Consider the following 16,362-nt stretch of genomic DNA (forward strand, 5'->3'; position numbering starts at 1 on the left):
AAGCACCTAGCCTTGGCAATGTCAAGTCTTGGAAACCAGACAGTTGAATTGTCTCATCTGGCACCTGCAGCGTGAAGAGATGTGCAGTTGTACATCAACTCCCCTGTGATGTACACTTTTCTCTTGGTCACCTGTCYGTGGGTCTCTGCCCTCTGTGGTCACATCCTCCCCATCTGGCATGTTTGTGCACAGCAGCTGAACCATCACCAGAAGTGTCCGTGCCAAAAATGTCCAGAGCACCATATGCTGAAACATACTGTGCACACAGTCCAATGTGTCTGTTCTGGACAAATGGCTTTGTTTTACACTGGAAAAACTGGAGTCAAAATGTCACAGCAGTGTTTTGCACAGGAATAGATCGTTCCTTTCCAAAGGGCRACAGTTCTGTCACTGGCTTTTACTTTGCAGTTCTCCAGCAGACAGTGAAACAAGACAATATTTTGGCTTTTCCATCCTGGCTTAGGATGAAAGGTAATGTCAGAGCATTGGTCTTTCAGTGGGGTGGACACAGTTTCCCAGCCCGTTACAGCAAGAGCAYGCTCCCTGCCAGGAGGCACAGATGAGTCCCAGGGATGTGTTGCTTCTGCTTTCAGCACGTTTGATCCAGCCCGGCTCTTTCAAGGTGTGTGGAAATGARCTACAATCTCATCATTCCTGCAGAGGCTTCTCGGAGGAGATAGCAGAAGGGTCACAACGCCTCTGGAAATCTCCCTTCAGGTGATGTGCCGTCGCATTTCACAGCAGACAGACAGAATAACCTTTAGGGCATGGTAAGAGGCAGCGTTTTGAACTCTGAGCTGGGGAGCTCAGGAGCTCATTTCTCTAACACATCATCTGTCTCCCTGCCGGTTCCTGCATCCCCCTGAAATACCTTTGTCCTAATCCACCACTTCCTTAGCTGGAATTTAGAAAAAAAAAAGCTGGGGAGTTGGTCCCTTGTGTGCTGGTCACACAAAAACCAGTCTTCCCTGCAGAAATGCACCCAGACCCTCTGCTGTGGCCAATTTTGCCTTAATTTGACCTGCTCTCAGTCTCTATGGAGGTGGGGGGCTGCCCCACCAGGCCAGCTCCTGGCAGCAGAACGGCCTCTTGCCCTGTCTCGCCTTTCCTGCATTGCAGCCTCGGTACACAGGTCCCAAGTTGGGGTTTTCTCCCCCAGATTTATCTGCTGTGGTTGTGGGGAGGTGAGYGGGCTGGAGCCAGGTGAGCTGGGGCATGTGCAGGCTGGCACAGGCTGCCCCTATGAACCAGAGGCTGTGCAGCACTGGGAGGAAATTGCTGGCTCTCCCTCCTCCCCACTCTGGAGTAAATAATGGTACTTTTTATTTAGCTGTTATTTCCCAGTGGCAGATATCTCCTCGGCTGTCTGTTTAACTATCTTTATCTCACCCTCCTTCTCTGTTTGATATAGTTATAGATAAACAGATAGCTACCTTATTAAATAACATGTTTTAAGAGACCAGTGGTATGGTTAACATAATGCAGCAGCTGTTGATTTGTCTTTCACTGTTGGTTTGTTTTTTGGTTTTTTTTCTTAAGGAAATGCTTTAAATAAGGGATACTTCATCTAGTAAAAAAAAAATACACTTGTAGCAGCTGCTAAGCCCATCCATAAGCCTGCTTTACGTTGTATTTGTGATGGGACTGACAGTGCATGGAGGAGCCTGATTATACACAATTCCATTTTAGCAAGCCCTGCGATGTAATTTCACAGGGCGATCAGTGTTTGAATGTAATAGCAGCCTGTGCTAAGGTGTCAGAATATTAAAGGCGCTAATGGAAAAGCTCCCTGGTACACAAGGGGGACAGCATTACAGGAGACGTCGCAGATGGCTGGGCACTAAACTAATGGGGCAGGATCCAAGAAGGGAAAAAAATCCTAGAGAAGGGAGAGCTCACGGGAGCACGGGCACCTGCTTCCCTCTCACACGGAAATTAAACAGCGAGCGAGAGAGAGGCGAGCGTGTGCGTGTGTAAAGATAGAAATTGAGGGGGGGAAATGCTCCATTTGGAAGGCTTGAAGGTTTTGACAGCAAGCCTAGCACTGGCTTTGCTTGGGAAAGGCTTGGGGTTAGATTAAAGGGGTGTGTGTTTGGGGGACTGTGGGGCACTTTCAAACATCACAGCCATCGTCTGGCCCTGGAAAGAGAAGAGTGATGGATGGGTACTGTTACCCACCCTATTGTAATATGGYAGAAATGCAGCTCTCTTTGGTGRTTGTTGATCTCCTGTTAAATCCAAGGAGGGTGAGATGTATCCACCCTGCAGCTGCCCTGACAGTTCAGCTCTGCAGCAAGGTGCATCTGCTGGGTCCCCCTCATGCTCATTTCTGTCCTCATGTGTACAGGGGCTGACGCTGGGTCTGATTATGGGGCAGTGTCAACATTTGCCTGTTTTCCAGCACAGTTAGAGGCATCTGCTCCCTCCCCRTGAACCCCCAGTTTTCCCCAGGAGCAGCCAGAATCACACCAATCCATTCCCATCTGTATGGAGAGGCTTCTGTGCCTGTGGTGAATCATCCATGAAGTGTGCTTGTGGGTTTTCCTTGGTATCATACCCAGCTTCCCGCTCTGCTGGCCACAGAGCTGCGGTGGGGAAAGGCTTAGCGCTGCTTTCCTGCTTGAATTGGCCCCACAGGGGCTGGGGTGGTTAGGGGATAGCACTGCAGGATGTGAGCCTGTCCTTCCAGGGCTGGAAGGGTAAATCAGCCACGTGTAGGTACTCCCTGGAACCCRTCTGCCATGTCGTCATGTGTYTCTGCCTTTCAGGCRCTGATSAGGAGCTGYTTGTGTATCTTAGTGCTGGGAGCCAAATGCATGCATCAGAATAACCCAGCTTGGGTYTGTCACCCTGCAGTGCCRCCAGGAATGCARGGACACCMGGAGAAGTCAGCTCTGCCACTTGTCCCACACTGGGAAAGGCACTGTGCATGTGTCCTCCAGCCCCTTGTCTCTGCAGCAGCCCCTGGGTTCCTACCACAGTGCTCTGCTCCCAAGCCCAGACCCCCTGGTCCTGCTAACAGCCCCATCCTTGGGCTGCTTTCTTGGTGGTTTCTGGCTCTGCTTGTCCCCTCTCCTGGGCCAGCACTGGCTTATGCACACCCAGCTCYGTTTTCCAGCCCTCCAGGAGCCCAGACCTACAGTTTTGTTTTGCTTGTGACCAAACCCAGGGCTTTGACCCAGATCTCCACAGCATTAACCTAGTGTGTCGCCAGCCGCAGAGCACACAGCAGTCGAGAACATTTTATCCAGGATAATCCGTAGCCTGGGAGCAAGGCAAAGACTGTTCTTGTTCAAACACAGGGAAATGTGAAGCCTAAACCGCTTGGCACTTTGACACCCTGGAGTCAGGCACGCCAGCGTGTTTCTATTGCAGCCTAAGCCAGGGCACATGCTAATCCCACACAGCAGCAGGGACACCTTCCTGCTGCCTGATGGGACCACAGCATCCAAATGCACCCTGGAGAGGGGCTCTTGGTGGCTGCAAGGGTCCATCCTGCCCCTCCTGAAGTTCAGAGGAGTTTCGGCAGTGAATTTGTACAGCTGTGGCTGAGTTGAGATATTGCTGGGACACATGCAGGCTGAGGCTGCTCAGGTGCATCTGAATGGGAATGAGCAAGGCAAGAGATCATAGTGTGCCTCAGTTTCCCTTTTACAGAGCTCCTACGGATGGGCATGGGCTGCTTATTTTAGTAAGGAGAAAGCACATACAGTTACATTGCATCCTCTGCATCTTCTCTGACATGTTGGTGCCTTCCCTTAAGCTTGATCTGTCCTCCTCCTGTGGCCTGGGGGCACCTTACCCTCTGTAAAGYATTTCCCAAAGGAGGGCAGAACCAGGAAGCTCCTGTGTGCCCAGCACTCGCCTTTCAAAAAACAGACCATTTTTTTGTTTTATTTACTCCTTGATGTGAGGCATAAAGTTGTTTCTGTTCTAACAAGCAGCTTTGCAAATGGATTGAAGTGGACACCAGCTGGGCTTACCAAAGGCTCCCTGCATCCAGGACATGAGGGAAGCTGGCTGTGTGGCACTGTTCTCTGAAAAGCCATTGTGTAAAGAGGGCACAGTACCAGGCAAGGCCCCACCATCTTTCCAGCAACATGAGAGGATTTTTTCCAGATCTCATCCTCTCACTGGCAGGAATTTCCCATTTTCTCTTACTTCCACCCAAGTGAGGCTAGACCCCATGCATGGTGTCCTCTTATTCAGCRTGTCAGTTTTCTCCTTTCCCCCACAGCTCTTGGAGGGTTTGTGCTCTGGAGACTATGTTGCCTAAAAAAGGGCACTGCTCACTCCTTCCCCAGCATCCTCCCATGTCCAGACCCCAGCCAAACTATGTCCTGCAGTGTTCTGCAGGTATTTTTGGCAAAGGACAAAATGCTTTTGTCACCCCCACCCTGTAATGATTGGCACAGACGTTTAATTCAAGGCTTAAGTTCACAGCTGCTACACTGGGCAAAAGTTGTTTTTGTGCACCCAGTACCACTCATGAGTCTTCTCAATGCACTGAGAAAAACTAATTAAACATGAGTGGTGTTGATGCTGTACCTGGTCAGTCTGGAGGCCCCTCTTGCCACTGTGTTTGTAAAAATTAAATGCCTCTTATTAGTGGCGCGGCAGAGATCTGTAATATGCGTGGACAGAAAGGCAGGGATGGATGGAGTTGGTGTCAGGGCAGCAATTGCTTATCGTGCCTTATCTGGGAATATGAAACTGTATTGCATGACATCCAGAGGCAGGCTGAATAGATATGCCAATTCATCTCGAGCCTGGGCTTTGACAAGCTAGACTGCCCTTGTTGAAAGGCATCAGTCAAACAAGAGCTGCTGGCTGCTTTTCCCTTTTTTATACTTTCTCTCGCTCCCGCGCTCCCTCTCCCTCTCTCGCCTCCTCCCCTCCCTCCACCTCTTTTTTCTAAGCTTTTTCCACACAAAATTGAAAAGCTTTGGAAATAATAATAATAAAAGCCCCCCAAACTAATACCATTTTAAGTACAACCCCCTCCCTCCCCAAATGGGATTGATAAGGAACCCCAGTGTATGAAGGCATGTTTAGATAACATTGAGAATATTATAGCGAGTGAGAGAAAGTAGGGGGAAAAGCTTCCTGCCGCGTCTAAGCCGGGAAAGGCGACGGCACCCTGGCTAATACGAGTGTTTAATATTTGATGTGTTGGGATAAAGCAGGATCACCTTCGAATTGAATTGAGTGTCAGAATGAGAATCTATTACTGAAATTCTTGTGTGATTTGACAGCAAAGCAGACGATGTTATTCTTCACTAGTTACCGCAATCTTCTCCCCTACATCACTTAAATATTTTTTTCTTTGCTTGAGTAAACACACATTATCCTTTTTTTCCACCTCCCTTTCCTTTTTTCTCTCCCTCTTTTATACTTATTTTTTTATTTATTTTTTTCTTAAATCAAACCTGCCTTTCACAGGGCTGATGGAGTAGATTGTTATTTCTTTATTTGTCCTATTAAATGGAATTCSTGATCATTTAATCCTGCTTTTGTAAGTGATTTAAAAATACTTGAAAAGCTGTGAATGTGGCACCACTTCTGACTAAACTGCTTTAAAGGGACACGTTACACCTGGGTTTAGCTCCTGCCTCCTGACAGCCAGCGAGGGTAGCAGGCTCCAGYGCTGCCAGAGCCATCCCAGGCTCTGTGCCTCCATCCTGCCAGGCAAGCTTTCCTCTGCACCTTCCCTGCGACAGAGGAGTTCTGCTCTTGTCAGCTGGGGGTTGGCAAGCTGCTTGTTCATTACCTGCYTCTTCTTTAATTGCATTCAATCCTTTCTAGGAGCCTCCTACTAAATGATTTGGCAGTGGGGTCAGCCCCTCAGTGGTGTTACATTTGCCTCRTATCATGCTGGTAAATTTGCATAGCAAGAAATCCCAACAAAAAATATCCACCTTTCATTCCTGGACTGGCATGCAATTAAAATGGAAACACCCTGGAGCCTCCAGTGTCCTGGGKGCTATTCAGGGATGTCCTGCAAGATACTCCCAGCCCCAAAACATTATAGTCGCTAAAAACATTTCAAGCTATGTTAAAAAGCCTACACAGTCATAGACATGACCTCTTTTTTTCTTTCCACCATAGGAGGTAATATAAAACCTTGACATCTCATTGTGGCAGCAGTGGAATAAGGGGACTTAGACGGGAAATGCTTATTTTGCGTGGATGCAGTGCAGAGTTGACATGACAGGAGGAGGAAGATGCTTTTGCTGTTTCAAACACATTTTCTCCATTGCAGAAATGTCAGKGGGTTCAGCTTCGATCAGCAGGGAGCTGTGCCCAGCCTGATCCTGGGGGAGCACAGCTGGKACCTGCTGCTTGCCCAAGCTAAGGGCAGCTGGGAGTTCTCACAGCTTCTTTCTGTCTATTTAAAAGCATGTATTTTTTCAGGTGTCTTTTTGAAATTCTTAACAGAAACTTTCAGCAAAAACCACCACTTTTCTTATTCCTTAGYGCCCACCCTTCAGCATCTTCTCAGACCGCTTGAGCCCCTTTGCTCCTGGGAGRATTTTTTCCGAAAAGAAATATTTTCTCCCTGCCTGAAAGTGTCTGTATCAATATTAAAATTGCAATTAGATATAACATAGCATATAAGACCTCCTAGTRGGACATGTAAAATAAAATTACTTAGCTGCCCAGCTGGTCAGGCAGGACGCTCTCTGCCAGTCCTGGCAGTTCTTGCTGCTGTGGTTTGTGAAYGTGCTCACACCACTGCAAAGCACAAAGGTCTGCTTCCCTCCTGTTCTTCAGTTAAAGCATCCAGGGTGATGCAATGCCAGCAGCTCTAGTAAAGGGCAGAGGGGCCAGGAGCTGGCCAWGAGGTCACAGCATCGACACGTGTGCAAAGGACCAGGCTGGCTCTGCCAACATCAGCACATTGCCCTAGCAGAGCTCTGGCAGCTCTGTGAGGACCAGCTCCGTTCCAGTTCTGTGTATGGGGAGGATTTGTGGGGCTCCCCAGTTCTGACCTCTGAGCAGGTGCCTGTTCATATGCTGTGGGGTGTTTAGTTTTGCCTTTATGTGACTGACGAACACCAGTTTTTGTGAATTGTGCTGGGCACTTCCCATAAATAAATGATGGAGCATTATTCAGTCCACTTAGATCAATACATCAGCTTGACAAGTTCCAGTTCTGGGAATTTTCTGACCCCCTGGAACATCTTCTCTGCAGTTGTGCTGCTTATAATCCATGGTGAGCAGCCTAAACAAACTCCAGGGAGCACCATGTGTTGGTGCTGCTGCCTTGCTGACCCCAGTGTTCCCTGAGGGTGGGCACTGATGTGCAGCAAGGGCAGGTGGACTGAACTCAGTACCAGCAAGCAGCACCATGGGACTGCCCASCCTCACTGGCACACCCTCTGTGTGCTCCTGTCCCAGTGCAGGGGACTGTCTTTGTCCCCCAGTGTGTCAGAAATAGGCAACAGAGCTCTCGTTTCAAATTCCTTGCAGTCTGAGGCAGATGCGTCATAGCTCCTGGGAAGGTTTGTGACCTGGTGCAACAGGAGGTTGCTTTCAGACCTTWTTTGCTCTGTTATAAAGCCGGCCTCAGATGCTGTGATTCTGCGCATGCGTCATCTCAGTACCCCGTGTTTCATTCCYACTTCTGGTTTTTGGATTTTCTGCGGGATATGTGAGGTGCAGGTTAGCTAATGACCTACCTCCCCACACCAGCACTTGTTTAACAAGGTGTGGATTATCCATGGTKCTGGTTCTATGCATGGGAACACAGTATGTTCCTAATCTCCTGCTGCTGTTAGCTCACATTTATCACAGGARTATCTGCTTACCTTTAATTCGAGATCCCTCCTTCAGGGACCCAGGGCGGTATTTGTCTGTGAGCTACTGCGTATGCCTATGGGATTGTATAAGTAAATAAATATAATTAATAATCATCTGACTTCAGAGCAGCATTGGCAGGGAGGTAAATGTAGCCTTCACAGAATTACAAACAAAATCAGGAAAAAAGGAAAACCTTTCTAGGAGATGGTATGAATGGAAATAATTGTATTCAAGCTGCTTGAAAGTTATTCTGTAAACATTGTTTGAGTGGTTTTGAGCTGATCAGAAACACTGAGTTTCTCTCCAAATCAACATTTTGCCAGAACCATTTAAAAACAGCTTTTTTAAAAGATGCCTGTATTTTTATCAATTAAAATGCAGATAAAAATGAAAAACCACAGGATCCTGGCCTTGCTTCAGTGTCTGACCTAAAAGGGAGCAACCCAGGCTCTGCAACACCTGAACTGAACCAGAGGGAGGGACAAAGTAATGCAATTTCCTCACAGAAAAGGTTTCATAGCATTTTTTGAAATCCTCTAGCTTGCAAGCAAACCAGGGACATCTCAGACTTCCTCACAGTTTGCCTTAAAGATAAGCACTGACAGGACAGGGGTCTGTGCCACTGCTGGTGGCTGTGTGGGCACAGAGCTGGCAGGAAAGTGGCTGACACCAGTGTCCCAGCAGCTCCAGTGAGCCCGTGGCCATGGCCGCCCCTGCAGGCTGGGTACCCTCAGCGCTGGGGAGCCACAGACGCTTTCTGCCTTGCTTTAACAGTCAGAAGAAGAACTTTCCTGTTTAAAGATTAAACGTTGTCTTTAAATATTAAACAGCAAAGCTCCTCGCTCTTGATTGTGTGGCTGCTGCCAGCAGGCGGCTCAGAATTGCCACTTTTAATTAAAAAACTTTATTTTCCAGCGCAGCCCTGCAATGGCTCCTCCTCTCGGCCAGCGGTGGCTGACCTCTCCCCTGCCTTCATCCTTTCATCATCGCTGCCTGCACTTCCCTCTGCCTGCAGTAGTGACGGTCCCTGCCAGCCCCGGAGTGTGMGCAGCCTTGTCTGGGACTGATCAATGCCCCTGGCACTTCCTTCCAAAACCCCAGGAAAAACAATTAAAACCCGATCGATCCTGCAGGCAGCTTTGAATATGCATAAGTGCACACTTGACCTTCAGTGGTCAGGCCAACTTCCACCCCGGCTGCTTAGGTAGTTTGCTCAGGTATTGCGGCTGTACCGAATGACCTTGATCAGGAAAGCAGAACRCGATGCAGAGATGGGCCCAGTGCTCATCCAGGGCTGGGGCATGTGCCACCGGCTCCCTGCTGACACTGCTGCYSCTGCTGCTGCTGCTGCAGAGCCAGGGGAGGCCAGCAGCTTTCCAAAGCTGTCCCCGTGGCTTTCCCAGGATCCTGCCAGCCTCCTGCTGTGCTCCCTCAGTTGATCCTGGACAGAGTCCAAGGGATGTCTGGGCTGGGAAGGCAGCCTGTGATGAGGTAGCTCCTTGTGCAGGGACACCCCTGGTCCTTCCCCATCCGGGGATACCCCTTCCCCAGGGATGGCCCCCACTGCTGTCAATCCACTGGTGCTGAGCATGGGAGCCATCCTGCACTCTGCCTGGGTTTGCTCTGTGGGATGGAGCCCAGGAGAGGGAGCCACGCGTGGAACTACTTCGGCCATCACCCGGGCCACCTGGCAGGTGTGGAGCAGGGTCCCACCCTGCACCCCAACCTCTGGCTCCCCCCACCCCGTGGCTGGCGAGCCTGCATCCTTCCTCACTGTGGCAGTGAACGTACTGGAGTGTGTTTGTCAAAGGCAAAGGAAACCTCCCCGTTGCGTACACAAAGTGTAATTTCAGTGAATTATGCATAGACTTAATTAGGAGTTTTAATTGCTAATCATCTCCCAACAGGATTAGCAATGCTGTCTATTAATTATCTGTGGAGCCCTCTGTTTTGCTAAGGCAGGAGTAACAAAGCAGCATGAATGGCTACGTGGGCCACTAATAAATTAACTCCCCAAAGCCCCGTGGCTCCCATGGGGCTGCCAGCAGCAGGGGCTGCGCAGGGGGCTGGACTTGCCCRCTCTACACAGAGCAGCAGGTAGCAGGAAAGAGGGGCTGGCAGAGGGTCCCAGAGGCAGGCAGGTGTTTTGGGGGGTCACCTCTCAGTTCTGCTCACCCCGTTCATCCCCATTCCTGCTGCAGAGAGCGGCTCCCTGGCACTCGCTGTCTGCGGAGGGTGTCGACAATGCCCTGCCACACCGTGGCTGCGGTTAGCGATGATCTCCCGCTGCAGGAGGGAGATAGGGGCTGCTAGAATGACCTGATCTCATCTGGGGACAATGGCCCTCACGGCAGCAAAGATAGTGCCAGCATGAGCGACGCTAAGCCCACGCACCCTTCTTACTGCTCACAATGYGTTCTGGGCTTAATTCCTCAAGATGAAGAAGATATGTGGCTGTCAGGCTGTAATTACAGCTGTGCGTGTGACACGGAGGCCCKGCTGCTTTTATGTTTGCATTGTCCAGTGGGTTTTTGTGCTGCTTGGGCTCCCGGCTGCCTTGCTCGTGCTGGAAGCCCTGYCGGGGGATGCAGTGGGTATGGAGCAGGCTCCCTCCAGCCAGGCTGCAGGCTYTGTGCAGTGGGATGAGCAGTGCTGGCTCCCAGCAGGATTTGTCCCAGTGATGGAGAGCACTGAGGCGGCTGGGGCTTGGGGATGGAAAGGAGARGGAGCTGGAAGGGCTGTCCTTGCCRGAAGGGAAGGGACCTGCTGGCCAGGCCAGTCTGGGAATGAGCACCCCTTTCCAAACCCCACGACTCCTCTGTTGGTAAGGCACGAATGGGTGGATGGTTTTGGAGCAACTAAGGGACAAGGGGGATGAGCTTACAACCTCTGGCTTGCCCCCCCACAGCATGGCAAAGGTGACCTTGAGTGATACAAATCCTTCCGTCACAAGGATTGTCACCTGTACAGGACACCACCAGACGTTCTGGACACCTCTTCCCTGAGGAGCATCTGGTGGGACAGGGCAGGGTGAGAGTGCTTTGTGTGGGCAGTTCCCAGGAGAGCTGCTGTGAGGGYGATGTGCGGGTGAACACAGACACACAGCAGCCCCCGAACAGACCCAGGCCAGCCCTGGGAGCAGTCAGMCCTGAGCAAGTACAGATCATGCCTGAACGTGGGCTATGTCTGACCCTCTGCTTCTCTCTTCCAGGCGTACAGCTTTGCCATGGGGAGTTGGCCAAAGAACGGGCTCTTAGACATGAACAAAGGACTGAACCTACAGCACATAGGGAGGCCTCACAGCGGGATAGGTGAGTGATGCTGCCCGTGCCATTCCCATCTCCACAGCTGCTGCTCCGGGTGCGCGGGACCTGCCTCAGCTCCAAGATGTTGTCCAGTCCGGGGTGCTGAGAGCCAGCCAAAGGGTGCAGAGTCCCCAGCTGGTGGAAGGGATGAAGAGRTATCAGGGCAGAATGAGCGCATGGATGATCTTTCTATCCCTTGCACGTGCCAGTGTGCCAAACATACTTGCCTGTCCCTCTGGCTGGAGAGCTGCTTCTCTCCTAGACTGCTCTAGCAGCTCTTGGGCTGGAGCTGGATGTGGGCAGCACCAGGTGCCCGGAGCTCAGGGCAAGGGTCCCTGGGCTGGGCAGGATGCTTTCTGTGTTGGACCAATCCTCCAGTTGGTCGGGATGCTGCAGTCCTTAGAAAGGAGGCTGTGCTGCCTGACTTGGGAACTGGCTGGAAATACTGCAGAGTGAAGATGCATGATCCCAGCTGGAGAACTGAATCATCGTCCTGTTTGCTCACACGTATGATGAGTTTCATGGTCCTGCAGCATGCTACAAGATAAATGGATAAACTGTGCTCCGAGATAAGCAGTGACAGAGTTCCATGTATTCCCCAACTCTTCTGCACCAGGGATCAAAGTGATASAAGGGAGACCTGGCCCAGGACACTGAGGCCATATATCTGCCTGCTGCTTAACACTGAAGATGCAGAGCTGGTACAGCAGCAGGCTGTGGTACAGGCAGGAGCTCAGATTTACTGGGCTGCAGACAGGACTGTGACTCAGGGCTGCATCACTCTTGTCTGTCTTGTTTCTCTGTGGAGCAGTAGATCATCTCTCAGAGACCAGTGGTCAGGTATGCTCTCTGCCTCTCAGCTCTTCATCCACAGTGACTTTTGAACATTAAAGTTTGCAAGGAGGTAAGATTTACTTGGAAAAGTCACTGGCTACCTGGGCCTTGAAGAGGCTGTTTAATATTGTTTCAAGACTAACCATTAAACTCTCCAATCAATCCAAGTTAAGGAGATGAATTATTTAAAACTCACCAGCTTTTAATTAGCAAGCTCCTTTTGAACTATGGATCGGGTTGCATTATTGACAGAGGTAGCATTAAAATTTGCTTCCTTGCCTGGGAGCAGATTTGCCTGGCTTGTGTGCCATGTTGGGGGGATTGTGGGGAGCAGGAACTGCAGGAGTTGTGTGTGCATGCCCTGCTCTGGAGGCTTGGGCTTTTTCTGGGGTTTCCTGGTAGAAGCAGAGTTGTTTTCTGCCTCATCGTTCCCCATTTTATTTATGTAATGAGCTCTCTTGTTGCYGTCATCTCTTACTTCAACAAAGCTGACTGTGGATGTGGGGATGGTCTGGTCTAGTCCATCCAGAGCCTTCTTTCTCTTCTTGCTCAGCCCTGGAGTGCAGCAGTGTTAGGGAGCTGAGAGGAGGATTCTTGGGGCATCTAAGGTGRCCTCTGATTTTCATGGCCCTCATGGGTCAGTGATGTCCAAAAATCTGCAAACCGAAGAGGGCTGAGAAGAGAACAGCAAAGAGATTTGTTAGCCAGTCTCACCATTTCCACAAATACCATGCTGTGTAAGATTGTCTGTGCAGCTCCTTTCCTGGCAGCCTGGGGAGCAGTCCAGGGAGATGCAGACATTCCATGAAGCCTCAGCTTGCTTATGCAGGAATGCACAACACGGATGTTTCCCTTCAAATCTGACAGAAAAATTGCAGTGGACGRCCACTTGTTTTTGCAAACAATTTTCAAGGAATTTTGCCATCTTGCCTGATGGGTTCTGTATTGCTTTGTTTTCAAATCACTCTCTATTTCACTGTCTCAGCAGGTATCTCTTCCAAATCCCTGCACTTGACATGCCCTGGGACCAGTCCTCCTCTATKCTTCATCTTCTTTCCTTCATGATGTTCAAAATCTGCAGAGTTCGGGGTGCTTGACACCCTGCAGGGCCAAGGCTGGATTCTGGAAGGGAACCACATTTAGGATGGGCTCGTGCTGGAGCACAGGGAGCCTCCCCACACCCCTGGGACTCACAGCTACACATGCAGCAAGTTGCTGCACAGAGCTCATGTTACAGCTTTTGTCTGGTTTCTATTCACAAGCAAGTGAGCTGCTAAGCTTGTTGAGAGGTTAGAAGAGTGATTTGTGTCCCCAAATACATCAAACTGTATCTGCATACACTGCAAATACAGCTGCCTTGCAGTGGGATGGGTGCAGTGCTAGTGGCATTTTGTTCTTGGGGGGGAAAAGGTAAAGGAGGGGTGAAAATATAAATATTTCAGGATAAGGAGATAGAAAAGTCCAGCTCAGGAGAGTGAAGATGCAGGAATTGCTTGGGAGATCAGAAAGGAGCAAAAGGGTTGTGAAGCCTATTCTTTCATAACCTTTCTCAGGTTGATATTTCAGCTCTAAGAATTCCTTCTGGGCTGAATGTGGCCCTGGGGACTGGAGAGGACATTTTTATGCAACCTCCATCTTTTCTCTAACACAGGTTAGATACGTGTCAGATCCACTGTGGGCTGTAGAAYCTTGGGATGAGGAACTTCTCTTTTTCTGCTGTTTTCTTGGCCCTCAGCAAAATGAAGTTGAGTCTTGCCAAGAAGTTACTCAGACTTACATATATGGGGACATTGCCATTCTTAACACATATGTTTGGGGTGTTGCTTGCCAATAATGAGCTGCAGCTTTTAGTGGGAGTCTTGGCATGCACAGGCAAAGAGCAGCATTCACAGGCTGCACACAAGTGGGGCTGGGTACCTGTGTTGGGGTCTCTCTGCTGAGTCAGAGTCTCATACAAATCAGATGGATTAAAATCCCAGGTTTCAGTTGTCAATTAAACCAGACAGCAGATCACCTGTATTCAGAAATTTATTTTCTTTTGCTTTTGCCTTTTTTTTAACCTGTTTCCCTGAAAAAAAAGGTCAAATTTTACTGAACAGCACCTGTCAAACCAAGTGCAGTTTTCCTTACCACTGCCCAGTTATTAAATCTGGTTATTCTTTTACTCATCAAATACTCTATTTTTGGTACATTTATTTTGATCGATTATGTAACATAATATGCCTTTAGTCTTCATTTTTAAGTATTTTTTACATTAGAAAAATGGTGAATTATTTGTTCTTGAAGAGTTGGTGATGAAATTATTCCTCATGATTGCTCTTTTGGATGAAAACTGTAATGCCATGCTAAAGTATCCCAGTGGTAGTTTGAATTTATTTTATTAGAAAAAAATCCTCTTTCCCTTGCAAATATTCACTACAGAAGGAAAAGTAAATTTCAGAATACCTTTTAGGTTAAAAAAATTGACARACATGAAACCAAAGCAAGAAGTGATCAGTGAGCTGGAGGAGAGTTTCTGGAAACCACCCTTTCAAGATATTAGAACRAGTACATCCCATCCTCTCTCACCTTAGCTGGTTGGTTTGTTTATTTTCACTGATTATGGAAAGATAAAAGATTAACCTTCTCTTTTATTGTCAGTTCTTTGTTGTTTCTCAGCTCTGAACAAGCCATTCTTGAACTGAAAATACACCAAAACCAGAAAAAGTTTCCAAAACTGCAGAAGTAGCAGCTCCTGCTGAGAAAGTTTTTTTCTTATTTGTCAGCTCTGCTTTCATCTCCAGTGCACTGTCTTTAAAACATGACATTACTCCTTGCTACTGATCTTTCTTGGATCTAATTGAAYATAATTGAATCTTTAAAATTTAGGTTTTAGCATATACATTATTGTGATTTTAGATTTAGTTGTAAATGTCTGGTTTGGGATTTTGGTTTTTTTTTTCTTTTTTTTTTCCCCTTGCTTTGCTGTCAAATCACACAAGAATTTGACACTAGTTCACACTAGTGAGCCCTGAGTACTCATCCCAGGTGACCAGGAGAYCTGGTCCTACAGCAGCACCTGTCTTGACATGGTGCCCTCACTGGGCTCTTTTACGAGCTGGCATAATTCTGCAAGCTCTGAATGTCTGCACACATGGCTTCACCATCTTCCTGCAGTTCCCTGGCTGGGGCTGTGCTGTGCTCCCTCCGTGGGGATTTCTGCCCGTGCCAAACAGAAAAGCCCCACCTGCCTGGGCAGGTCAGCAGCCCATGCGGTGAGCGACCCAGCAAGGCACCGTGCCTTCCCGGCTCCATCTCTCTCTTTTAATTTACTGATTGGAAATCTCGGAAGGTTAGGGTGTGATATTGTTCCTGATCCAGAGCATTAATTAGGCTTTGGAAAGAAGAAGAGGAATTGCGTGTTTTTAACAGTGAGGTTAATGGGATGCTCGCAGAGTAGACAGTTTTAATGAGCTTCAACTCGATGTGCAGTGAGTTTACTCTTTGTGTTAAAAGGGTCACACTGCAGTAGTTTGATGTGGATTGTCTCCTGGCCCCCAGTGTCATAGGTGAGCGTCTGTCAGAGTCCAGTCAGAGCGCATTTACTTAGTGACACGATTCTAATTAACTAGCTGGGGCTGCCAGCGCGGCGGGGAGCCGGGGCAGCGCTGCCGGTGCGTCCTGCCCAGCGGAGCCGTCCCTCGGTGCCGCTCGGTGCCGGTGCTGCTGCAGCGCTCGCCAAGTGCGGTGGCAGGTGACGGGCCACCGCTGTAATGGGGGCCGTGGGCTGTCACCTCCAGCTGTCCCCCTGAGGCTTTGCCTCACCCTGCGAGGTGCTGSAAGTGTGTGGTCCTGGCAGCTTGCTGGTTTTATTTCAGCCTTCTCTCACTCTTCTCTGCTTTTTTTTCCTGTCTTTCCTGCCTCTCCCAGCATCTGTGGGATTCTCAGTCATCCTTGGTGCCCATCTGCCACCTCTGCATCAGGGCAAGGAGGTGGACGGCATTTTGTGAAACTCCCCTTCATCCTTTTGACCACTTTTCATCCCACCCCATGTGGTAGAGCCAGTACCACCCTCCCTGTCCCTCGCAGGGTGTGAGAGAACCCAGAGAATCCTGTGGTCCCCCAGAGTAGGACCCTGTTCTTTTTCAGCTCTTCATTTCGCGGCGGAGGTGGCACTTGCACCACGSCATCCTTATGCCGAGAATTCCTGGAAGGGAAAGCTGAGAATGGGGCTCACTCCTGTGGAATAGGGCATGGGGCTGCCTTGGGGCACTGCCCCACACACAGTGGCCCCAGCTCAAGGCAGAAGGGGAGGGACTCTGAATTAAATAATTAAAAGAGTCTTAAGTAAAAATCAACAGAAATGTCACCAAATGAGCAGTGTCATTTTGAATTAGCGCTCATAAAGGTCAGGCGGATCCAGAACAGGTGGAGCGACTGC

General features: G+C 49.3%; 1 protein-coding gene across 1 annotated transcript in view; it reads left to right on the plus strand.

Moving 5' to 3' along the window:
- The window catches only part of ERI3 (ERI1 exoribonuclease family member 3), a 117,701-nt gene that overhangs the window by 70,427 nt on the left and 30,912 nt on the right, over window positions 1–16,362 (plus strand). Inside the window, exon 6 of the mRNA XM_057390616.1 lies at window positions 11,015–11,114. Within this exon, the coding sequence (XP_057246599.1) occupies window positions 11,015–11,114 (100 nt within the window). The remainder of the gene's footprint in view (window positions 1–11,014; window positions 11,115–16,362) is intronic.

The sequence above is a fragment of the Malurus melanocephalus genome, unplaced genomic scaffold (genome assembly GCF_030028575.1).
Source record: "Malurus melanocephalus ecotype Western Australia unplaced genomic scaffold, MMel_1.1 scaffold_28, whole genome shotgun sequence".
Lineage (NCBI taxonomy): Eukaryota > Metazoa > Chordata > Aves > Passeriformes > Maluridae > Malurus > Malurus melanocephalus.